Raw genomic sequence first — 23,213 nt, forward strand, 5'->3', positions numbered from 1 at the left:
GATGACTTGGTTACATATTGTCGCATCGTCACTGAGGCGATTGAAGAACCGGCCTATCAACAGCTCTACTGTAACATTCCGAAACAAAGGCAACCTTGCAAATCACAACTTCAGAGAGCTACCTATGCCACAGCTAGCTAGACGTACACTCAATCAAGTCTCAGAGATAGAGGAAACAAGGCAATCAAGGACTCGGGAATCTCACACCAAGACCCTCTGCGTGTCAAGAACCTGTATTGAGCCCAGTGATGCCATAAATGTAGCTTGTCGAGACGATTGGACAGTCGAACGATTGCGCGAGGAGATAACCGAGATAACTCACCATCAATGCCCAAGAACTTGTTTTCCAGCACTGGTCAACACCAGATCGGCATCATGAACTTCCAAACCCAACCCTGACGCACTAGTTCTCATAGCGGGCCCACAAGCGACGACTGGGGAGCGATAACGATTCTTGCTTGCACAGTATGAATAGCATCACATCGTGAGCTTCAACTACAACTCTCTGTATAACCGCTGGCGACGAGGAAAAGATCTGCTTTTATCCGGCTCAAGTCATGTCGCTTAAAGCGGTGTCAAGACCCGAAAACCAACACCGGCTTGACCGACATCAATCCCGCACGTGTCCCGCTCCGTCAAAGACTCCCCCGGACCGTCAGAGCCCGCAGTGACGTAGCCGGGACCCACCGCAGAGTCAACAGGACCCGCCGAATGTCAGTGATCTCGGGGCGGCGATAGGCGGAGGAGCCAGAGTTGACGGTGACCCTTGGGAGAGCATTCGCGCCTGTGTGAGTGGAACGTGAGCAGGTTGACCTCCTGTTGGGTCTCGGCCTCCGGGTGGCCGTGGATTGCGCGCCTCCGTTCGTTTCTCTGGATCCTCTCTGTGCCGTAGCGCATCTCGGGGGTGGAGCTCTGGGGGTACTTGGTGAGTACTTGTGCGTAGGACGAGGTTGGTTATTTGGTGGAGGAAATGTTTATTTCGCAAGTCTGTCTGTTTCGTGGAGAAGTGCATAAACGGTTCCAGCTGATTGTTGGTGATATTCCCAAATGCTTTGGAGTCCTATTCAAGGATGCCGTTTTGTGACTTTGAAATACGGCGTCAAATTTACACGAGGCATTGGCATCCATGGATCCTTCAACGGTAACATGTTCGAGGTGATACAACCAACTGCCTCGTCTTTCGACGCAAGAACACGAGACCGACGCGTTCCAACCTCGTGGGCTTTGAGACCCTTTCATCCTAGCACTCTGAACCTCACGTTCAAAAGGAAATATGGAATCCCTGCATATTCCCAGGTCACGCTTCAGCGACGACTGAATGGGCAACAAGCCTCGTGACTGGCTTTGCATGCACAGCCTCGGCGGGGATTCAGTGTCAGATCTGGTTCAGTTCTTGCTGATGAATGTGATAGAACGTTGTTTACCCGCGAATGCCTAGTACTATGCCATTCTGTTACTGTACGTGCCGCCGAGTGTCGATCTAGCATGCGGCTGGAGATAAGCATGATGGAGGAGGCAAACACAGCCTTTGACGCTGCTTACACTTGATACAGGGCAAATGCTGCATCGTTAACAACCGTTGGAAAGTCTAGAATACCATCAACTGTTATCATGGTTACAATTGAGTAAGCTGACGAGGCTGCTCGTTCAGCTTGAGGCGGCCTAGGTAGGTTCCCCTGGTTAACGCACCCCACACTCATGATACTGAAGCTTGCCCCAGGCGCCCACTGTAAAGCGTATGGTCGCGCCCGCCCGCCCGCTCGAGGCTCGTGAACGTGGAGCTAGGGGGCTTCTTATCGATATTGACCACCTAAAAAATTCCATGTGAAATCATGGAAGCTTTGACGTTTGAACCCAATCCATCGCGAGATCGCCGTTGGATAAAAAGAAGTTTAATATTGGGGATCTTCCAAGCCGCAGAGGCAAGAAATGCCAGATTACCCCTGAGGCGGGAAACTCGACAAGGTCAATTGACTGATGATCATGATCATGCAGCAGAGAGGCAAGATTAGGGGCCCTGCAGCCATGTTTTGGGCGGCCAGTTAAGTTTGCTTCTGAGGATTGGATTATCGATAATCGGGCTGACGGCGACGACGCGGCCTCCTGAGAAGATGCGGCATATCCCCTGAATAGGAGGGATCCCTACAGCCCGTACTGTCCCTACAGTACAGTGCCGTCAGTCAGTCGTAGATACTATTTTCCAGCTGCCCGTCTCCTGGGCGCGCGGCTCGAGTTGTCGACTTGTCCTTCCATGTCCCCCAAAACCTCCCTTTGAAGTTCGCTCTCCCTTCACCCCTTCATCTTCATCTTCTCTTCGACAACCACCATTTTTCGCGCCAACTCACCCTTCAGTCGATCCTTTGAACCGCGTCGCCCACTTGCTGTGCTGCTGCTATCCGCTGTCGCATGACTTGGGCTATCCATCACTTGTCCCACATCCCATCCATTCCCAATCCCGCCGAGGCCCTCCGCTGTCTCAATTGTCGCTGAGAGATCGGTCATCTGCCATACCAACCCCAGCTCCGACCACCCCCAAGGCTGCATCATTACTCCAGCTTTTCCGTTTCCCCAGCCTGCCTAGATCTTGCAGCGACTGTCAAAGGTCCATCTCGGTGCATCTTGCGCGATATCCGTATCGTCGTCTCCGTGTGATCGCGTCCTGTCGCATCCCGCGTCCTCCGCCCGTACCGCGACACCCTCAGAAATCCATCACTGGACACTGCGCTGCGCTGCACACCCAAGGTCACTCCTAGGTACCCTGACACTCGCGCTGCCTTGGCCTATCCCCCGGTGACGCACTTTGAAAGGGACCACTGCCACACCAACCAGGGACCCCAACAAGGCAAATCGGACCCCGTCAGAACTGTCGGTTCCATCTCGACTGACTAGCATTCGCCCAATCTTGCTGATTGTGAGTGGTTGCAGGCCTCACATCTGTTGGAGCCTGGCCTGCCTGGGTTCGCTTCCATTGAATATTCTCAGCGCTTTTGAGACCCTGATACTGTCTCTCTTGGACCACACCCCGGTCACCCGACCCCATTCTCCTTCCTCCCCGTCGTCCCCCGTCCCGCTAGGTTCGAGTCGTTCTCCGCTGGCCTTGCTTGGAGGTGCCGATGACCTCGCTGCCTCTCGGCTTGTCTCTTCCTCCTTCCGTTCCCTTCACCTCCAAACTTTGTGCAGACGGGCGCTGCTGCTTAACAGCCCCATCCTCCCAAAATTCCTCCCCCAAATTCTTCACGTCTCCCCTCCAACATCCCCTTGCGGACCCTGCCTTCGAGATCTGATAGTCAAAACGACCCCGACTCGCAAGCGACGTCATTGCTCGCCTCGTCCCGCTACGACGACCACGATCGTGACCTCGACTACCAGCACCCCGACGCCGCCCGCTCCCAGCGCCGCCGTTCCTACTCCGGCTCCGAGTCGTCCTGGACCGACACGGGTGACATCGGCGAACAGCTCGCCGACAACGACCCCGTTCGCCTTCAGCTCTCCACCGAGATCGAGGACGAGCTGCTGGCTGGCGTCCAGCGTCGACACAAGAATCACAATCAAAAGAGGGTTCGCATCCAGGATTCTCATCACCGCCACCACTCTCGCTCCCATTCCGTCCTCATTGATAAGGAGGCTATCGAAGTCCCCGACTTCAATCCCAGACCCCCTACTCGAGGTGAACGCATAGTCGGCGCCATCATGTCGGGACGAACAGGTTCTATCCACGGCCTCACGGGCAAGCCCCTGCTGTAAGAGCACTCTCCACCACCGAATCGCCGTTGCGTACTGATTGCCCGCCCAGGTATTTTACCAGCATCTTTGTATCATTAGGCGTTTTCTTGTTCGGATACGACCAAGGAGTTATGTCGGGAGTGATCACGTAGGTCTTGATATGGATCCTGACAGCTTGTTGAGCCCTCGTTGACAGTTTGCAGTGGTCCGTACTTTATGGATTATTTCGGTCAGCCTTCCAAGGCCTATGTCGGAACTATGGTTGCCATTCTTGAGATTGGTGCCTTTATCACCTCGCTAATGGTTGGCCGTGTTGGAGACATCATTGGACGACGACGTACCATTCTCTACGGATCGTGTATCTTCTTTGTTGGAGGCGCCCTCCAGACCCTCGCTACGTCTATGCCCATGATGATGGTCGGTCGTTTCGTTGCTGGTTTTGGCGTTGGTATGCTCTCGACCATCGTCCCCGTCTACCAGTCCGAGATTTCTCCCCCACACAACAGAGGAAAACTCGCCTGTATCGAATTCACTGGAAACATTGTTGGCTACACAACCTCTGTTTGGGTCGACTATGGCTGCGGCTTCATTGAGAGTAACCTCTCGTGGCGCATTCCCCTGCTTATGCAGTGCATCATGGGCGCTCTTCTTGGTGTTGGCAGTCTCGTCATTGTCGAGTCGCCTCGGTGAGTACACTTCACTCGTTGAAATGTAAGGTGCTAACCTTTCTAGATGGCTTCTGGACAACGACCACGACGAGGAAGGCATGGTTGTCATTGCTAATTTGTATGGTGGCGGAGATATTCACAACCCCAAGGCTCGAGACGAGTACCGCGAGATCAAGATGAACGTCCTCCTGCAGCGCCAAGAAGGCGAGCGAACTTACCGCGAGATGTTCCGTCGATACAAGACCCGCGTCTTCATTGCCATGTCCGCTCAGGGATTGGCTCAGCTCAACGGAATCAACGTCATCTCATACTACGCGCCCTACGTGTTTGAGTCTGCTGGCTGGGTCGGACACGATGCCGTCCTCATGACGGGTTTCAACGGCCTCACATATCTCATGTCAACAATTCCTCCCTGGTACTTGGTTGATCGATGGGGTCGCCGCAAGATCCTTCTCTCGGGCGCAGCAGCCATGGCAGTTGCGCTGTCCTGCATCTCGTACTTCTTGTACCTCGACGTCAAGTGGACCCCCCGATTGGTCGTCTTATTCGTCATGATTTACAATGCTGCGTTTGGTTTCTCATGGGGCCCCATTCCCTGGTTGTACCCACCCGAGATTCTGCCTCTCAGCATCCGTTCCAAGGGTGCCAGTCTGTCAACGGCCACCAACTGGGCTGCCAACTGGTTGGTTGGTGAGATGACGCCTATTCTCCAGGAATGGATCAAGTGGCGCATGTACCTTGTTCATGCGTTCTTCTGTGTTGCCAGTGTGGTTATCGGTAAGTCCACCCTGCTCTAATATGTTAGGGCTGTGCTAACCCTGCCATTAGTTTACTTCATCTACCCCGAGACCTGCGGTGTCCGCCTCGAAGACATGGATTCGCTGTTTGGAGATGCTAGCACCGTGGCAGGCACACCTTCTGTGCATGGGGCGGAAACAAGTTCCCTTATGAGGGCCGGTTCTCCTGTGGGATCCTCTCGGGGATTTAATGGACCCACGTCCGCTATTCCCCGTCTTTCCCTTGACCCCCCGACTGTTGACGACGACAACAAGTCTCAGATTCAGGCCAATGGAGGTGAAGATAGAAGCATTGGTGGATGGCTGTCAAGGGTGGTCGGCCGCAACAGGTCCGATAGTGGTAGCAGCGCTCAAGGCCGCTACGCGCCTCTAGGACAGCAAGAGGATGGCCGACGTGGTGATTATTAATGGTGTTTACTCGGGGATCACGTCGATAAAGAGATTCTGCATATAGATGGCGCACGAGGCATTGGCGTGTTGTCACTGGGATAAAGACAGCGCGAACATGCTCAAGTCAGGATAGCGGAGCCAAGCGTGTGGCATGGTATTGGTTGAGTTAGTCTTTGGGGTATTGAATGACACCATACGATAGGTAAGATTTGAGAGATGAAGGTTCTACTAGACCGTTTGGCTTGTATGTATGTATTAGACGGCGACTTTGGATCATTGGTTGTATGGCGAGCACACATAGTGAGCTATTGGATAGAACGCAGATAATGCAGAACATGGCCCTGAAATTAGCGATGCTTGACATGAAGTGAGATAGAACCTGGAGTAATGAGAAGCTATACTTGAAGAGTAATTATGAACTTGATCTGGGTAACGGTTCAACTGAGGTTGCCAAGTTTGAAGCTGGTGTTAGGTAGCTCACAGTGCGAAATTGTTGGTGAGATACGTATGTGGTCCGTGCGCTCGATAGAAACTCATTCAACCCACGGCATCTCATGTATAGAAAACTACAATCATCAAGACAACCTGGAATCGGTCATCAGCCATGTGGGAGGATCGGGCTATTACAAACGCCTACCGGCGCCTTTATCGTTGCCTTCTTCAGGCAGTGCAGTACACGATACCCGCCCGCTTCGTAGTCCGCGACCAGCTGCGCGCCGCCTTCCGGGACCCCAACATGAGATACGATGAAAATGCCATCAAGCGGACCGTCTGGTTCCTGGAGGCGGCGGCAAGGGAGAAGGGGATGGAACACAAGATCCTCAAGAACCTCGTCAAGGTGCAGCTCGGAAGGGCGTATCACAGCAGTTGGCAGCCCATGAGGGGGGATATGTGAGTCTGGGACAAAGACAAAATTTGAGGATTGGTGCTGACCTTGTGTGTGTGCTTAGATCTCCTATGGGTAATGTCAAAATGACTGCGTATCAACATTACGATATGACAGTGGCTATGCTCAACAAGACAATGGGGATACTTCTGCGTTGATATCTGAGTACTTTACTTGGACGTGAGCAGCGAGGAGGAACCTGATCATGAAGCAGCTAGTCTAAGATCATTCGACTGGTATTCGATGAGAGGACTACCTGAGATGGACTACTGTGCCGAAAGCTGGTTCTCAGCGTATCTAGCTTGAGCTGTTAAAACACTGCTTTCGGGGCAACACCTGGAGGGTTCAGCATCACCCTATCAGAACCGCAGGGGAGCCATCAACGGGACAAAAAGATCTGTACAGTATCTGTATCACCAAATTGGCGGAGCAAAGTCACATCCGCAGACATTCTGGGTAACGCGGCACGATAAACTTGAATATATTCTCAGTCGGGAATTACCGTCATTCCCAGCACCTGGGGCTCGTCTCGATATTACACATATAATACACTCAAACCACGAGAAGATCCTTGCTAGGCTACCTGAAGCCCTCAACGCCAGAGAAAATGCCAATGCTGTTCCTTTTCAACCTCAAACACCGCCGCCGCTCTTCCCGGGATGTCGATCAGCGCTGGGCAAGAAGCTCTACTCCTCGCCCGGCACGTCAATGTCGACTCCGAGCTCTTCAAGGAAGACCTGGTTCAGGCTCGAACCATCACGGGCGTAGATCCAGTCGCCGACGGCAGTACCCTCTTTCTCGTTCTGGCCCTCGCCAAAGATGCACCAGTCGTAGCGCTTGGGGCCCGAGATGGGGGACGACAGCCAGATTTGCTTGTTTGGGGGCTGCTTGTTGATGACGTACGTGCCCTTGTCGGGCCAGCTGATGGTGAGGACACCGGACTGTAGTTGAATCTGTTAGCCGAGGAACCAAGAATGAAGTCATGTAGAAGAACAGCACGAACCGAGAACTCGACATCAATATCCTCCCTCTCGTCCTGGAGCTCCTCGAACTTGCCCACGACGTTATCAAGGTATTCATCGGCAAGCTCGTGGTACTCGCCGTCGGTCAGCTCGGCCACAGCAGCGCTCGGCTGGACATCCTCCGACTCATCCAAAGGCTTGGCGGGGTTCTCGGTATCGGGCATGATACCCCGCGTACGGGCTGGAGCGGTCGAGAAATAGCTTCGCAGGACACCAGCGCGGGCGGGAAGGTGGATACGTGATGCGACGGGTGCGAGACGGAAGCTTGAGCGGCAGAGAGGTGTCGAAGTGCGAATGGCCCGCGAAGCCAGGCGGGAGGCTTGGGATGCGACTTGACGGGACATTCTTGGGGCTGGCATCAAAATCCAAAGGCGATTACTTTGGGTTTAGAGTGATTGATTGAAAGATGGTTTACTGTCGAGATGATAGGTACACTTGTTGTGGTGTTGATTGTCAATTGTCGTTGTTCGGTAGGTATGGAAGGCGTGATGTATTCAGCAAGAACAAGCTGAGCTCCCCGCGGTTTGGATCAAGCTCGTGAGGTGCAAGAGCAGCTGGCCAATCATGACGTCGTGTTCCAAAGCAGGTACGTACCATCCCGGTCATCGGCACCTTCGTCAGCGCCGCAAGCACCTCAACAGCCCCACTATCAACCTGCTTCACACTCCCATCTCAACACGCTCCGATTGCAGTAAGAGGTGGAATGAAAGATTTCAACTCTCAATCATGATTAATGCTTTCTTGGTCTTCAATGGCCAAGGTCAGCCTCGTCTGACAAAGTTCTATACCCAGCTCGTACGTCTCATCCCTGACTGGCTGCTGTCTGTCGCGTACAACTCACCCATTTCCCTTGTTCTAGGAAACGAGCATCCAGCAGCGTCTCATCTCCGAGATCTTTACCCTCGTGTCTAATCGACCGGCCGGATCCTGCAACTTTCTACCTCTCCCACCGCTGCTTGCCGCCTCTGGTACTTCGCACACGTCGTCAGAGGAACAGAACGATGTCCCCTCGCTGGTGACATACCGCCACTATGCGACACTCTTCTTCATCATCATCTCGACCTCGACCGAGTCGCCGCTCGCCCTCATCGACCTGATTCAGGTCTACGTCGAGGCCCTTGACAAGCTTTTCGAGAATGTCTGCGAGTTGGACTTGATCTTCAACTTCGAGACGCTACATTCTACGCTCTCGGAAATGATTATAGGAGGCGTTGTAATAGAGACAAATCTGGACCGCATCGTCGCGGGAGTCAAGGCGCAGGGAACTGTCGCAAAGCGACCGGTGAATGAGGGAAGGGGACCCTCTGGCTTGGGAGCTGGGCTCGGCATGGGCGCTAACTTTGCCTGGACGGGCCGGTGATGATCATGACACTGAACGAGAAGGAAAAGAAGGCATGATAGAGCGGGGTGCAGGATGAGCCTGTCCACCAAGATATCCATACATGTTATGCCACCACGAGGATAACGCCAGACTCCATGATTCAATAATATACACAAAGAATCCTCTATTTTGACTCGGATTCGTCTTTGGGGGGAGGTGGAGGGGGTGCGTCTGGACGTCGTTCAAATCTCTTCTCGGGGTCCAATGTACCGAAGAGGTAGTTTGTCTTTTTTCGGATCTGACAAGATCGTTAGCTTGTGATACCGTTTCTTGCTGATTCCATGAACGGACCTCTTCAGACGGCTTGTATTTTTGCCCCCACCACTCAAACTCGGAGTAGAACAGAATCCAGACCATGGCAGCTGATGACCGAGTTAGCCGATGAAGTAGAAGCTTCAAGAATAGACTTACCAACGATGGTCAAGAGTTGAGCTGTCTTGACAGCCTTCTCCCACGTAGGCGAGCGGCTTGCTAGCACAATGCGCCTCTTGTACTTCTTCTCAAAGCGGAGTTGTTGCTGGTGGGTGAGCTGCTTAAAGTTGGGCGGCCAGACCTTTCGTGCTTTGTATGGGTTATTCGCAATAGTCAAGGGTGCCCTCTTTAGAAGGGTCTCCTTTGACGAAGCGGCCATGCGCCTGAGTGTCGTTGAAAACATGACGATTGAGCTGCTTGCGACACCGACTGCTCAATGGCACAAAGTAGAATCGACTCTTGGTGATGGTGTTGCGATTCGAGGTTCCGAAAAGTGACGAAAGGCGAGAACGCCACTGCACAGCCACAACAGCCCACGCACTAGCCACTTAGCGCTGTGCGCCCGTTGCTTCTGCCCCGCGATTTTCACCCCTCCTTCACCAAGGCCCGATTTCGTTCCCTTACAAACCGTGACTCAGAAAATTTCCAAGTGAGATTTCGAGGTGTGTAAATTCCAATCTGCCGCTGATTTTTCTTTCCCGAGAGAAAGAGACTGACAGGATCAATTTTGTTACGTCGTAGGTCTTGTCGATATCCGACGATGGCTTCAACAGACTCCGTCCCGAAAGCCATGGAGGCTCTGACCATCTCCAAAACCAAGGAACTCAAAGGTGCAGGTCCAATTCTTTGAAATGTGATGAAATGACTATTCTGACTACTAGCAGACTGAGAAGCGAGACTCTCTGATTGCTATCGAAAAGAAATATCAGGAGAAATGGCAGCAGGACCGTGTCTTCCAGCCCGATGCTCCCTCGACCGACGAGATCCCCCTCCACTCCATCTCCGCCGCCGAGCTGCGTGAGCAGCAGCCCAAGTTCTTCGGATGTATGGCCTACCCCTACATGAACGGCACCCTGCACGCCGGCCACTCGTTCTCCGTCAGCAAGGTCGAGTTCGCTGCTGGTGTCGCCAGAATGCAGGGCAAGCGCGCCCTGTTCCCCATGGGATTCCACTGCACAGGCATGCCCATCAAGGCCTGTGCCGATAAGCTGGTCAACGAGATCAAGCTCTTCGGTCGAGACTTCCAGGGCTACAAGGAGGAGGAGTCTGTCGTGGAGGAGAAGGCTCCTGCTGCCAAGCAGACCAAGGAGGATGTGACCAAGTTCACTGCTAAGAAGGGCAAGGCCGCGGCCAAGACCGTCAAGATGAAGTACCAGTTCCAGATCATGCAGGCGATCGGCATCCCTACCGAGGAGATTCACCTGTTTGCCGACCCTCAGTACTGGCTCGAGTTCTTCCCTCCCCTGGCCATCCGAGACCTGACCAACTTTGGTTGCCGTATCGACTGGCGCCGATCCTTCGTCACCACCGATGCCAACCCTTACTACGATGCCTTTGTCCGATGGCAGATGAACCGTCTGAAGGAGCTCGACAAGATCAAGTTTGGCAAGCGATACACCATCTACTCGATCAAGGATGGCCAGCCTTGTATGGACCACGACCGAGCCGAGGGTGAGGCCGTCGGTCCTCAGGAGTACACTGCTCTCAAGCTCAAGGTCCTGGAATGGGCTCCCAAGGCCGCCGAGACTCTCAAGGGTAAGCTCCCCGAGGGATCCAACGTCTACCTTGTTCCCGCGACTCTGCGTCCCGAGACCATGTACGGCCAGACCTGCTGTTTCGTCGGTCCCAAGATCACCTACGGTGTCTTCAAGGCCAACGAGACCGACTACTACGTTGTGACCGACCGAGCTGCGCGCAACATGGCTTACCAGGGCATCTTTGCTACCGAGGGTGTCATCGAGAAGGCTGCAGAGATCGTCGGCTCTGACATCGTGGGCAGTCTGATCCATGCTCCTCTCTCCCTGCACAAGGAAGGTGTGCGCGTTCTGCCCATGGAGACAGTTCTTCCCACAAAGGGTACTGGTGTTGTCACCTCGGTGCCTTCCGACAGCCCTGACGACTTTGCTACTGTGACGGACCTGGCCAAGAAGGCTGATTACTACGGCATCCAGAAGGAGTGGGCTGAGCTGGAAATCTTCCCCATCATTGACACTCCTACTTACGGCGATCTGTGCGCTCCTTTCCTGGTCAAGAAGCTCAAGATTGCGTCTCCCAAGGACACCAAGCAGCTTGAGGAAGCCAAGGAACTTGCGTACAAGGAGGGCTTTTACCAGGGTACCTTGAAGGTCGGTGACTTCAAGGGAGAGAAGGTTGAGATTGCCAAGCCCAAGGTCCGGACGCAATTGATTGACGCCGGTGAGGCCTTTGCCTACTCCGAGCCCGAGCGCAAGGTTGTTAGCCGATCTGGTGACGACTGCATTGTTGCTCTTATGGACCAGTGGTACCTTGACTACGGTGAGGAGGCGTGGAAGCAGACGGCCCTCAAGTGGGTTGACAATACCGACGGCAAGGGCCTGGAGACTTATACCCCCGAGACCAAGAACGGTTTCGAAAGTGTGCTGAACTGGCTGAACCAGTGGGCGTGCGCCCGTAGCTTCGGCCTGGGCTCTAAGCTGCCCTGGGACCCTCAGTTCCTGGTCGAGAGTCTGAGTGACTCGACCGTCTACATGGCTTACTACACCATCGCACACTATCTCCACAATGATCTCTTCGGCCGAACAAAGGGCAAGGGTAACATTGGCCCTGAGCAGATGACCGACGAGGTCTGGGACTACCTCTTCTGCCGCCGTGAACTCAGCGACGACATACTGAGCAGCAGCAAGATCCCCAAGGAGACTCTGGAGAGCATGCGCCGCGAGTTTGAGTACTTTTACCCTCTCGATGTGCGAGTATCCGGAAAGGATCTCATCCCCAACCATCTTACCTTCTTCCTCTATGTGCATCTGGCCATCTTCCCACCGGAGTACTGGCCCCGAGGTGTGCGTGCCAACGGCCATCTGATGCTGAACGGTGAGAAGATGAGCAAGAGTACCGGCAACTTCATGACCCTCCGTGACCTGACCCTCAAGTACGGTGCCGACGCGTCCCGTATTGCGCTGGCGGACGCTGGCGATGGTGTCACAGATGCCAACTTTGAGGAGGATGTCGCCGATAACAACATTCTGCGACTGTTTACTCTGAAGGAGTGGTGCGAGGAGATGGTGCAGAACCAGGACGAGCTTCGCAGCGGCGAGATCAACTCGTTTCAGGACGCTCTCTTCAGCAATGACCTGAATGCTATTACCAAGGAAGCCGTGGAGCAGTTCGCCAACACCAACTACAAGCTGGCGCTCAAGGCTGGCCTGTACGAGCTGACGAGTGCTCGTGACTTTTACCGTGAGTCGTGTGCGGCTGCCAATCTCAAGATGCACAAGGACCTCGTCCTCCGGTATATCGAGGTGCAGGCTCTCCTGCTGGCTGTCATCGCTCCTCACTGGTCGGAGTACATCTGGCTCGAGGTCCTTAAGAAGGAGGGCACCATCCACAACGCACGTTTCCCTGAGGTGGGTGAGGTGGATGCGGCTCTGTCAGCGAAGCGAGACTACGTTCGAAACACTGCCTCAAGTGTCAACTCTGCGGAGGGACTGCAGCTGAAGAAGAAGGCCAAGGGCAAGGAGACATCATTTGACCCTAAGAAGCCCAAGAAGCTGACCGTCTTTGTGACGGATAAGTTCCCCGCGTGGCAGGCTAAGTACATTGACCTGCTCAAGGAGATGTGGGATCCTGAGACCAAGTCGGTCAACGACAAGCAGCTGAACGGCAAGATTGGCAAGATGGGAGAGATGAAGAAGGCTATGCCGTTTGTGCAGAACCTGAAGAGGCGTCTCCAGGCGGGTGAGCCTGCCAGCGCAGTGCTTGAGCAGAAGCTGGCGTTTGACGAAAAGGAGACACTGCTGCAGATGGTGGCTGGACTGAAGCGAACGGGCGGCCTCGTTGCATGCGACATCCTGTCGGTGGAGGAGGGAGGCAAGAAGGGCGTCAACCTGGCGGACGGAAAGGAGGTGGAGATTTCTGTGCCGGTGGCCGAGAATGCAGTTCCTGGCGTGCCAACCTTCTTCTTTGAGAACGTGGAGGCCTGAGAAGGATGATGCATCAGAGAGCGGAGCGGAAGAAGGGTCGGTTCCCCGTTAAAACAATGTTAGACATACAGTGGCTGCTACGTGATAAACAATGGAAGGGTTACGTGTGAGTGGATCGGGATCTAAAAAAAAAAGTGCCGATCAGGCATGCTAGAGAAAGGCTTGTTTTTTTTACTCTCTTCTCCTTTTGCGGCGCTTGTATTGTACGTGCGTTGCATGTGCATGTGCCATTGCTGCTGGAAACCCCGTGTTATGTAGGAGACCCTTGTAAGTATCGGGATGTGGAAGATGGGGGTTGGTTGGAGTTGAGCAAGTATTGATGAAGAGATGCAAAAAGACGAGATCAAGGGTTACGTGTGCATGAAGAAGGAATCAAATCAAATCAGGGATATCTCTGTACTGTATGTACGGATACTGTAGTTGAGAGTAATAAAATCAAGGAGGTTGAAAAGCTCTGATCAGGGGGCGTCTCAGTTCTGTAACATGGAATGTCCACATTGTACATAGTACGTAGTACTCACTCTACTCTGTTGCCGGGGAAGGAATCCATTTAGCCATACGGAGTACATAAACCAATATCAAACATCCATGAAGAGTCCACATCACATCAGAGAGCACAAGCACTACCGGCAGCGAGTTGTTTTGTTGTGTGGTCTGTGGGTAATAAACAACGACCCGACCTTTCCTTGGTCTGGTCATCCAACCATTGCCTCAGATAAAAAGAATCTTGATCCCCTTTACGCGCAATGTCGACCTCTTTGTGGGCCCGACCCCCCATTTACCGTTCAGAACAATGAAAGGGTGTATCTTTCATGTTAAGTACTACACCCCCCCTTGAACCGCTCGCCCGTGCTGCAAGGTTCACACCGTGGCTGGACCATGGCTTTTTTTTACAACTTTCCGTCTTTGGGAAGCCGATCGCCTTTGGAATCCCTGAATTTTCTGGCTTGCGCGTCAGAACCATAGATTATGGAAGAAAAAGAGGATCTGCAATAGCCCCGAACGCCATGGGTTTAGAAGCGAGAGGAGTCCACTTATCGGGGACCCTAGTTTTCCCTAGATTTCACAGTGTATGTAACTACATTGAATCAAGTTATTAGGGGATTTTCAGGGATGGCAACCGCTATTTGCGTTGGAAAAAGAGGGAATTTCGACCCAGTTGTGTTTTTTTCCATGTTTAGAAACTTTGGGGTCCCTCCTTAGTCAGGGAAGCTTGCGCAAGCAAAGAACGCATCCCGCCTCCACTAGAATGAACCATAGCCATTGCCACCCACACACCGAGGCCAAGCCATGTCGACAAAGTGGTCCCCATGACGCAAGGTTTGGGGTCGACTTCTTGTTGGCCTGGCACGACGGCTCAACCTTGTTTTTCTCGTCCGTCCAGGTACAGTTGCAGTTGCAGCAAGCGGCAACAGCTTTGTTGTGCTTGCAGTACGGTGAAGCCTTTTCTCCTGCATGGCGGCTGGTTAGTTCTCCGGTTGGTCTAGCAACAGCAGCGCCATTGATGCGGCCTACATGTTGGCGAGGCTGGGGTGTGTTGTAAGGCGGCTGTTTTGTTGGTTAATGTGAGGCATCCGTGGCTGGCCCATTTGCATTTTGACGCGGCTGGCACGGCTCGAAAGTGTACTGCACACTCACCCACTACACTACACGCACACTGTACTGTACAGTATTGCATTGCCAGAATGAAAACAAGTGGAGTCCACCGGTCCAACTTCCATCTTGAGGCCCCGGGAAGAGGGTTGAAATAGTGGGTGGCTTGCGGTTGGGATGATGCAACCGCCCCCTGGGGCTGGTATCATGCAAAGTACCTACCTACGGATACTCTCGACATACCCAGAGCCCGATCCATATCCTTGTGAGCTTGCGAGGTATATAGGAGTCCAGAGTTCCTCCCATCTGGCTCATTCATTCCTCAATCAAACAAACAACCCATCTGAACAACCACAGTCGTTATCCAACAGAGTCTTTCGTTTTCGAACAACCGAGCAAGACCGAATCCGTTTTCTTTAAACAACTCTTCAACCCTCAACATGCGTTTCGCTCCCATCTTCGCTCTCGTCGCTGTTGCGGCTGCTGCTCAGACTCCTGTCGGCACTCCTGGCCCCATTGCCACCCCTGGTCGTTAGTCCAACCCTTCCGAACACCACGATATAGATCACGACCACTAACACAAGCAAACAGCTCACACCAACGGCACCACTACTGGCTCCGGCTCTTCTCCCACTGGCACCGACGGTGTCCCCAGCCCCAACGGTGCCGTCTCCTTCGGTGCCCACGCCGGTCTCGCCGGTGTTGTCGGTGCTGTCGCCGCCGTCCTTGCCCTGTAAATCTTGGAAACTTGTCAAAGGGTGGCAGGCATGTATATGGATCTGGATACGGATATGGGACAATTGGTTGGATTCCGTCCCTAGACGTGCTGGTGCGCGCATAACTTTCGATTGGATTTAGACCGGGAACACGATCGTCCGGGCTAGACTAGATAGATCAATGAAGCGAGATCGCTTCTGACATATTTAATACTAATTGTCAATACCAATCTCGGCAGGGACTTGGCCTGTGAATGTGATTGTGACATGTCTAGTTCCCCTTTTGACTCATGGTATATCGCCTACAGCCGAACATTTGGATGTTGTTGAGATAGGCGGGCTGTCTCCATATCTTCCGTGAGGGTCGAACATTGGTAAAAATGTCTGATCGCGACCGGCGCTGTTGTAGCCGGGGAGTGTTCTGTTTTGACTTGTCCGAGACGATTGGTCCTGGTCGTCCTATCCAGTTGATATATTGAACCGAACATGCTCTGAAGCCTTGATCTCTGAACTATTTCTTCCTGATCGGCGACCCTCATCCAGGGTCTGTATAAACCTAGGGGGTGACGCGAGTGCCTGGTGACTCCTCGTCCTGTCGGCATTGCCTGCGGGAGGTCCGGGCAGATGTGGTCCATATAAGCGGCGGCGCAGGCTTATTCCTTGCTGCACTTGCAGCCGCGTGCCACTATTCTCAGACCTGAATCTTTGTGAGGACCGAAATAGAAAACCTCGGAGAGAAGGGCTCGGCGCTTGGTATTTGTCATGATCGTGGGACAGTTTTAGGCGGCAATGGGGATCTGGCCGCCCGAGGGACCCGAAGTAGGAGGCTTTGGTAGGTCATCCTGAAAAAAAAAAAAAAAAGAAGTCAGACATAAGAATGTAGCGTGAGAGATCGGTCCGACATACCAAGTCAAAGATGACGCGGATCATGAGGCTGCAGCTGGGACACACGGCAATGTCCTGCTCGTCCAGCAAGTCGTCGAGGGCGATCTGAAACTTGTCGCCGCAAGGGCAAGGGTAGTTGTAGACACCGAGAGCCTCGTCAAAGGTCATGTCCTCGATCTCGATCTCATCGTAGACGGAAATGTTCTCGTCGTCGGACATTTTGGGCGGTTTCGTTGGAGTTTAAGCGTGAGAGGAAAATCTTGTCAGAAATTGTTTGATCATGAGAGCAAAAAGTTGCCCCGCGATGCGACGACAACCAAAAATTCATTTACCCCCCGCGGAATGTGGCTGCTGTTAAGTGTGGCTGGTGCTTTTTCCGGGGTGGCATGCTCTGTGGCTGGTTTTCCCCCACTCTAATGGCAATCACATGCCGAACGCAGCGTGTGAAAGTGTGGGGAGAACGGGTTCATTGCACTTGCCCCAGACTCATCGGCCGAGGGAGCTTCTGCATGGAACACCACCACATGGCCATTTCCAATCCATGTATTCTTTTTCCCTTTAACTTTTTCAACATTTGACTTGTTCTCTTCTTTTTGATATCAAGTTGTAGATTCTCGTCGTGTCACGTCTTCATCCTCATCTTCAGAGTTGCCGAATCGGGATCCGATTTCCTAATGCGCCGCGCTGGCCTCGGTAGGCTTGTGACGTGACGTCGATTCGATTCGCCTTGTCTCCCCTCACAGCCTCGACGACTTTGCAAAGTCTGGATCTTCTCGAGTATCTTTCAGAAGTTTCAACACGCGCGACACTTGCATCCTACGGGCCGTAGAGTATTAACTCTACAACGCGCCCATCATGGCGTCCCAGTCGAAGCTCGCGCTGCCGGGCGATCGCACTCTCCGCGGCCTCATCTCCCGGCTGACTGGCCTCTACGTCTCCAACCGCACTCGCATCTCCCGCGCCGTGTGGATAACCCTCTTCATCGCCCTCGCCAACCGTATCCGCAATGCTATTTCCGAGCAAAAGGCTGCCTCGGCGCGTGAAGCCGCCCAGCGCGCAGCCCGTCGCGGTACCACGTCGAGCGGCAGCGAAGAGACACCGCGAAAGAAGGTCGAGCTGAACCGCGAGTTTTTCCGTTCGCTATTACGGCTTCTCAAGATTGTCGTCCCCGGATGGCGCAGCAAGGAAGCTAGGCTGTTGATGAGCCATAGCTTCTTCCTGGTCCTGAGGACTCTGATCAGTTTGCGCGTCGCCGAGATGGATGGCGCTATCGTCAAGGCCCTGGTGAAGGGCAACGGAAAGGAATTCTTGAAGCGCATAGTATGGTGGATGCTGATCGCTGTACCTGCTACCTTTACGAATTCCATGGTGAGATGATCCCGACTTATTGCTGGGTCATATACTAAACGCTTCGCAGCTATCCTATCACCAAGCCGAGCTATCTCTCAAGTACCGAACGCGGCTTACACAGTTTATCCACGATAAATACCTCTCCAACTTGACCTTTTATGGTATATCGGCTTTGGACGACCGAATAAAGAACCCCGATCAGTTGATCGCAGTCGATGTGTCCAAGTTCTCGAATAGTTTGGCTGAGCTGTATAGCAATCTTGCCAAACCCATGCTCGATATGGTAATTTCCCCGATACATGATTGATATGCCTCTTGCTTACCATATTTAGACTATATACACCTACTCTCTCTCCAAGAGCGTTGGTGGAGAGGGCGTTGTCTTCATGTCACTCCTCGTTCAACTCTCAGCCAACGTCATGAGAGCGCTAACTCCACCATTTGGAAAGTATGTCGCTGATGAAGCCAGACTGGAGGGCGAGTTCCGCTTCCAACATTCGCGCCTCATTGACTATAGCGAAGAAATCGCCTTATACGGTGGTCACGCCGCTGAGAAGGACACTTTAGACAAGGGCTACTTCACCCTCATCAAGCACGTCAACTACATTCTACGGAGGCGGTTCTACCATGGTTTCATGGAGGATTTTGTCATCAAGTACTTCTGGGGCGCTCTCGGTCTCCTGCTCTGCAGTGTCCCTGTCTTTATCAAGATGCCTGGCCATGTCGCAATGAACATGGGTGACCGAACAGAGGCATTCGTCACCAACAGACGAATGCTGCTCTCTGCATCGGACGCCTTTGGACGCATTATGTTCTCATACAGGGAAGTGATGGAGTTGGCAGGATATACATCGAGAGTTGCAACCTTGCTCGATGTTATGGATGATGTCCAGTCCGGACACTTTGAGAAGAAGTTGGTGTCCTCTTCGGGCACAGAGGGTAACGAGGCTGTCCTCAAAGGACGGGGAACCGTCCACGAGAGCGAAGATATAACCTTTATCGATGTGTAAGTGGAAGGAACCTAGTGCTGCTTGAATACAGCTAACATTCAACCTCAACAGACCCATCATCTCTCCCAATGGCGACGTGCTGGTCAAGGCATTGTCCTTCACCCTCAAGCATGGAGACCACCTCCTTGTCGTCGGTCCCAACGGCTGCGGCAAGTCATCTCTCTTCCGCATTCTGGGCGGACTCTGGCCTGTCTACGGAGGCACCGTATATAAGCCACCGTTCCACGCCATCTTCTACATCCCCCAGCGACCCTACCTCTCCCGAGGCTCCCTTCGCCAGCAAATCATCTACCCCGACTCTCTCCGCCAGATGCGCGCCCGCGGTGTCACTGATGCAGATCTCCTCGGTTACCTCAAGACGCTCGGCCTCGAGCATCTTCCCGAGATGTACGACGAGGGCTGGGATGCCGAGGCGGAGTGGCGCGATGTGCTCTCGGGTGGTCTCCAGCAGCGCGTGGCCATGGCTCGCCTGTTCTACCATCGCCCCAAGTACGCCATCCTCGACGAGTGCACGAGCAGCGTTACCCTCGAAACGGAAAAGGCCATGTACGACACGGCAAAGGCCCTTGGCGTCACACTCATGACGGTGAGCCATCGTCGCAGCCTGTGGAAGTACCATTCGCACATCCTCCAGTTCGATGGACAGGGCAACTACGTCTTTACTCGACTCGACGCTGAGCGACGCCTCAAGCTCGAAGATGAACGTGAGGAGCTCGAGGTCCGGCTGCGGCAGGTGCCCGAGCTGGAACGACGGATCGCCGAGTTGACCGCTGCTTGAGGAGTGTAGGCTTGCGTGGAGGTCGATGTAGCGAACATGGTTGTGAATACCCAGGGGTGGTTATCTATCTGAAGTAGTATTTTCATTTGGAGCTGTGATTAGCATTGACATGGGTTTGGTTACATCTCTGGTAGGGATCAATGTACTCTATGGCACTTTAATCTATTGCCGAGGCGAATGAAGGATTTAGGGGTCATGCTTGAAATCCAGGTCACCTCTACTCTTAATCACTCTGATGCAATGTTAGGGTTTGGCTTCCACGATGGTGGCCTGGTAAATATTGTATCATGTCGCTAACTCCATCCTGCCTGAAGGGTATCTCGGGGCAAATCTGATCCAATATCATACACCATCCTGTGTCCCCCACTTTCATTTCCCATTCATTCCGAGTCTTCGCCTTCATAGTCCTCAAGGTTATCTGGATGGTAGCGACATGTGCGCTTGTGGACGCTATTGTCATTCTTCATAATCTCGCGATGGTTCGCGCCGCACTCGAAGCAGAATTCGTGTTTACACTTGATGCCTGTAAGGGTCAGTTACTGAACCGCCGTCATGTGTGCGTCAAGTTTCAGATCAGGCGCCGCCAGTGCAGTAGTTGTTGTGTCTGCGGTCCCAGGTCTGGTCGCAGGCCCAGCAGAATTCAAAACGGCACTTGATGCCTATGATAGTTGTTTAGCATCCAAGGGTAGAAACGAGAGACGAGTCTCGCGCCAACGCACCATCAAGGGCAGGGTTGAGCCTCAGGGGGGCAACGAGGAGGAAAAGGACAACGGGGGACAACTTACAAGTCATATGCGAACTGCCACTAGGTTAGCACATCTGTCCATAGGAGTAGCACAAGGTTGTACATACCAGCCTCTGTTCTTCTCGATAGCCCACCCGCACCCGGGGCAAGGCTTCGTCGTTTGGCTCACGGTAGCCCGGCTCTGTTCCTCCTCCCGCTTCCTTCTAGCGGCAATCTGGCGTGCTAGCTTGGCTGCCTTTTGAGCTTGCTCCCTCTCCTGTCGTTCTCTCTCTTCCTGGCGCCTTCGCTCAGCTTGATCCTCAGCCAGTAGCCCCTGTGCCATAGCTCTATCAGCTTCCAACTGAGCTCGCTGGGCCTCCGACCATTTCTCGTTCTCGATCTCGAGGTTAGAGCGAAAGTTTTCAGGGTCGGCGAGGAGTTGGTCATATTCGTCGCAACTCAAAGTCTGGTGCCACGCAACATTGTGATGGAAACATGAGCGATGGCCACAGTGAAGACAAGTAACAATTGGCTGCTCAGAGCCCGAGTCGTGGATCTGACCGGAGCCACAGCCAGAAGTGCACCATATAAAGTTTTCAGCTTCCGACATGGCAGCCCGAAGAGCCAGGGTCTCATATCTAGTTCATGTCAGTATTGTCCAGCACTATATAGGTGTTCCTTGACGTACCTCGTAAACGTCTGGTTATTGGCATATCTCTGTATGTCGGCATATTCTAGTAGTTCACGGCATTCAGGACACCTGATCTCGGTCCAGAGCTTGCTACTCAGATCCGACTCAATGGACAGCTGAATACAATCAAGGCATGTGCTCGGAGGGTGGGTACATGACGATGTTATCGAGAAACGAGGGAAGGCATTAGCTCCCTTAGTCTCTGTACAAACCACGCACTCTACTTCACGGGTGCTCGCCTCTGCTGGTATCCGCTGGTGGGTGACAATCACATCAGGTGAGTCGGGGGCTTTCTGATATCGCTGGCCAAAGCTGTAAATAGTACAATTTCTTAGTAAAATTCAAGACAGAATGTGGTATAGAGCAACCAAGAGAATAACAAAATAACGACGGCGAAGACTGCATAACAGATAACATAACTCATGACGCAACGAATGGCACAAAACAGCCAAGAAGCCATCAACTAGAAGGCTCCTGGCATTGGCGGCATCGAAGGGAGGGGGGAATCTTCGCGAGACCTACCTGAAATCATCAGCGACGTCATCCGCAGACTGATCCAGCTGGCGGAGAGATGCCGTTGCCTTGGCATCATCCGGCTGCTGAAACCGGGCAACGTACGGATTAACTAAAGAAGAAGAAGAGGAAGACGCAGCCGCAGCCGCAGGTCGAGCAGGGAGGGGTGTGATGTTTCGTCTCTTTGATGGAGGCTCATGGATGTCGTCGGCGTCGACACCGAGATCAGTGAGGTTAAGGATTGATGCTGCCACAGGACCGTAGCCCCGTCTTGGCGCAGGGGAGGTTTCCTGAGTAGGCAGTGTTTCAGGTGTTGCGGCAGTACTTGAGAGAGTGCCCGAGGTGAACTCGTCGTCGTCGAGTAGAGAGGGCACATGATAGCGGAAACCCGGTCTAAAAGAAGAACCCGGAGGGGCAGGACCCGAGTCCAGGGTTTGTGTTGTTGCTGGTGTACGCGAAGAAGAAGCATTAGAACGTCGCGAGACTGGCCGTGAAGGGGTGCGTAGAGAATTAGAAGATCGGGCTTGACTGTTGCGCTGCTCTCGGCGCTGCTCCTCGTCCGACTCCTCGTCATCCACAAGCCAGATGGAGTCATCGTCATCACCGAAGCCACCCATGATATCAGGGTTCACCCGCCCATATCTTCCTGCTGTCCCGGCGAGCATGTTGTTCTTGAGTGGAGTTGCCTCGATATAGGGGACGTATTTAGGCGCGAAGGGATCCGGCGCCGCAGTGTCTGGCGCTGGTTGTTGAGGCGCGGGAGCTTGATCCAATAGCTGGTCTTGTTGTTGGTCGTCTTGGGGCTGTTGTTCCTGCCCTTGTTCCTGTTCTTGCTCTCGCTCCTGTTGATTTTGTTCAGGTCGCGTTGAGGCAGTAGAAGGAGTATAGAGCGATGTTGATGGTTGTGAGTATGGAGGAGGTAAAGGTGGAGGTGGGATATAGCGAGCCGGACCAGGCGCTGAAGTAGAAGTGTCGGCAGGTGAAGGTGGAACAGGCAGGTCCGGTACAGGCTCCGTGTCTGCGGCCTTCTTCTTGCGGAAAACGCCAGATGCCCTATTTTTGAAAGAGCGCAGCATGTCTTGATTGAGCTACCGTTTCAAATGGGCGCCTATTCTCCGCTGTTTGATGATGGCACCAGGAGATGAAAGTATGAAAGGGTGAACGGGTGAGTGCAGATGAAGTGAGGGGCGATGAGTGCTGGGACATATGCAGTAGAGCAGCAGTGACGGGTACAAGCAGAGATCAATGTCAATCAATCAGTACATCCCAGAACGTTGCGATTGATCAGCATGGCGGCAGCCGTAACCATTGATGCAGGTGAAAGTTGATGAATTGAACAATTCGGCTCAAGATGTGGTGAGAGAGGGTTGGCAGGTCGGTAGCTGCCTGAGGTAGCCTTGAGCTCTTACCAGGTGATGATAGGACTTTGTTTAGCTCAGGTCGTGTGTCTCAAGGCACGATCAGCCTCTGGAGCTTCAAGGACAAACCTCCAAGCTCAATGTACCAGGCCCCCTGCCCGTCGCTCAACTTGGCAAAACCGAGATGCCTTACCCCGCTGGGCTGATTTTGCGGCGCACTCCAAGACTTTTGTGTTGGCTCGCAAACTATCCGCCCGCCTTGAGAGGGGGGAGTCTTGTTCAGCTTCTGCTGCGCCTG

The 23,213-nt window shown here is 53.3% G+C and overlaps 8 protein-coding genes across 8 annotated transcripts; 5 read left to right on the top strand and 3 right to left on the bottom strand.

Annotated features, from left to right (window-relative positions):
* Positions 1–3,690: 3,690 nt before the first annotated feature.
* On the top strand, positions 3,691–5,908 carry NECHADRAFT_59954 (uncharacterized protein; the record flags this gene model as incomplete). Its single annotated transcript, XM_003051562.1, has 5 exons — positions 3,691–3,740; positions 3,806–3,871; positions 3,927–4,409; positions 4,456–5,168; positions 5,220–5,908. The coding sequence occupies 5 exons, from the start codon at positions 3,691–3,693 to the stop codon at positions 5,594–5,596; spliced, it is 1,689 nt and encodes a 562-aa protein (XP_003051608.1). The 3' UTR covers positions 5,597–5,908.
* Positions 5,909–6,156: 248 nt separating this feature from the next.
* On the top strand, positions 6,157–7,042 carry NECHADRAFT_102535 (uncharacterized protein). Its single transcript, XM_003051563.1, has 2 exons — positions 6,157–6,469; positions 6,529–7,042. The coding sequence occupies exons 1-2, from the start codon at positions 6,183–6,185 to the stop codon at positions 6,620–6,622; spliced, it is 381 nt and encodes a 126-aa protein (XP_003051609.1). The 5' UTR covers positions 6,157–6,182; the 3' UTR covers positions 6,623–7,042.
* A 108-nt stretch (positions 7,043–7,150) lies between these two features.
* Positions 7,151–7,830, bottom strand: NECHADRAFT_78848 (uncharacterized protein; the record flags this gene model as incomplete). Its single annotated transcript, XM_003052006.1, has 2 exons — positions 7,151–7,405; positions 7,468–7,830. 2 exons carry the CDS (start codon positions 7,828–7,830, stop codon positions 7,151–7,153), a joined length of 618 nt encoding a protein of 205 aa, XP_003052052.1.
* A 329-nt stretch (positions 7,831–8,159) lies between these two features.
* On the top strand, positions 8,160–9,000 carry NECHADRAFT_102536 (uncharacterized protein). The gene is made up of 2 exons (XM_003051564.1): positions 8,160–8,281; positions 8,346–9,000. The coding sequence occupies exons 1-2, from the start codon at positions 8,213–8,215 to the stop codon at positions 8,844–8,846; spliced, it is 570 nt and encodes a 189-aa protein (XP_003051610.1). The 5' UTR covers positions 8,160–8,212; the 3' UTR covers positions 8,847–9,000.
* Positions 8,992–9,522, bottom strand: NECHADRAFT_78849 (uncharacterized protein; the record flags this gene model as incomplete). The annotated part of the gene is made up of 3 exons (XM_003052007.1): positions 8,992–9,105; positions 9,159–9,229; positions 9,279–9,522. 3 exons carry the CDS (start codon positions 9,520–9,522, stop codon positions 8,992–8,994), a joined length of 429 nt encoding a protein of 142 aa, XP_003052053.1.
* A 230-nt stretch (positions 9,523–9,752) lies between these two features.
* Positions 9,753–13,307, top strand: NECHADRAFT_68206 (uncharacterized protein). The gene is made up of 3 exons (XM_003051565.1): positions 9,753–9,781; positions 9,861–9,951; positions 10,004–13,307. Exons 2-3 carry the CDS (start codon positions 9,880–9,882, stop codon positions 13,295–13,297), a joined length of 3,366 nt encoding a protein of 1,121 aa, XP_003051611.1. The 5' UTR covers positions 9,753–9,781; positions 9,861–9,879; the 3' UTR covers positions 13,298–13,307.
* Positions 13,308–17,089: 3,782 nt separating this feature from the next.
* NECHADRAFT_68209 (uncharacterized protein) lies at positions 17,090–19,977 on the top strand. Its single transcript, XM_003051566.1, has 4 exons — positions 17,090–17,859; positions 17,909–18,124; positions 18,174–18,847; positions 18,903–19,977. Exons 1-4 carry the CDS (start codon positions 17,347–17,349, stop codon positions 19,627–19,629), a joined length of 2,130 nt encoding a protein of 709 aa, XP_003051612.1. The 5' UTR covers positions 17,090–17,346; the 3' UTR covers positions 19,630–19,977.
* Positions 19,978–20,027: 50 nt separating this feature from the next.
* On the bottom strand, positions 20,028–22,619 carry NECHADRAFT_59963 (uncharacterized protein; the record flags this gene model as incomplete). The annotated part of the gene is made up of 6 exons (XM_003052008.1): positions 21,567–22,619; positions 21,257–21,356; positions 21,042–21,160; positions 20,482–20,991; positions 20,415–20,428; positions 20,028–20,152 (listed from the first exon to the last, which is right to left on the bottom strand). Coding segments are annotated over exons 1-6 (1,524 nt in total), but the record flags the coding sequence as incomplete, so codon positions are not given.
* Between the last annotated feature and the right edge of the window lie 594 nt (positions 22,620–23,213).

The sequence above is a fragment of the Fusarium vanettenii genome (assembly GCF_000151355.1).
Source record: "Fusarium vanettenii 77-13-4 chromosome 4 genomic scaffold NECHAsca_3_chr4_2_0, whole genome shotgun sequence".
In the NCBI taxonomy this organism is placed as follows: Eukaryota; Fungi; Ascomycota; class Sordariomycetes; order Hypocreales; family Nectriaceae; genus Fusarium; species Fusarium vanettenii.

Excerpts from the sequence above, each read along its gene's own strand:
- NECHADRAFT_102535 (XM_003051563.1), top strand. The coding sequence starts at position 6,183 with ATGTGGGAGGATCGGGCTATTACAAACGCCTACCGGCGCCTTTATCGT. Across the intron at positions 6,470-6,528 it reads CAGCCCATGAGGGGGGATAT|ATCTCCTATGGGTAATGTCA; the intron begins GTGAGTCTGGGA and ends GTGTGTGCTTAG.
- NECHADRAFT_102536 (XM_003051564.1), top strand. The coding sequence starts at position 8,213 with ATGATTAATGCTTTCTTGGTCTTCAATGGCCAAGGTCAGCCTCGTCTG. Across the intron at positions 8,282-8,345 it reads CAAAGTTCTATACCCAGCTC|GAAACGAGCATCCAGCAGCG; the intron begins GTACGTCTCATC and ends CCCTTGTTCTAG.
- NECHADRAFT_68206 (XM_003051565.1), top strand. The coding sequence starts at position 9,880 with ATGGCTTCAACAGACTCCGTCCCGAAAGCCATGGAGGCTCTGACCATC. Across the intron at positions 9,952-10,003 it reads AAACCAAGGAACTCAAAGGT|ACTGAGAAGCGAGACTCTCT; the intron begins GCAGGTCCAATT and ends GACTACTAGCAG.
- NECHADRAFT_68209 (XM_003051566.1), top strand. The coding sequence starts at position 17,347 with ATGGCGTCCCAGTCGAAGCTCGCGCTGCCGGGCGATCGCACTCTCCGC. Across the intron at positions 18,125-18,173 it reads CCAAACCCATGCTCGATATG|ACTATATACACCTACTCTCT; the intron begins GTAATTTCCCCG and ends TACCATATTTAG. Across the intron at positions 18,848-18,902 it reads GATATAACCTTTATCGATGT|ACCCATCATCTCTCCCAATG; the intron begins GTAAGTGGAAGG and ends CAACCTCAACAG.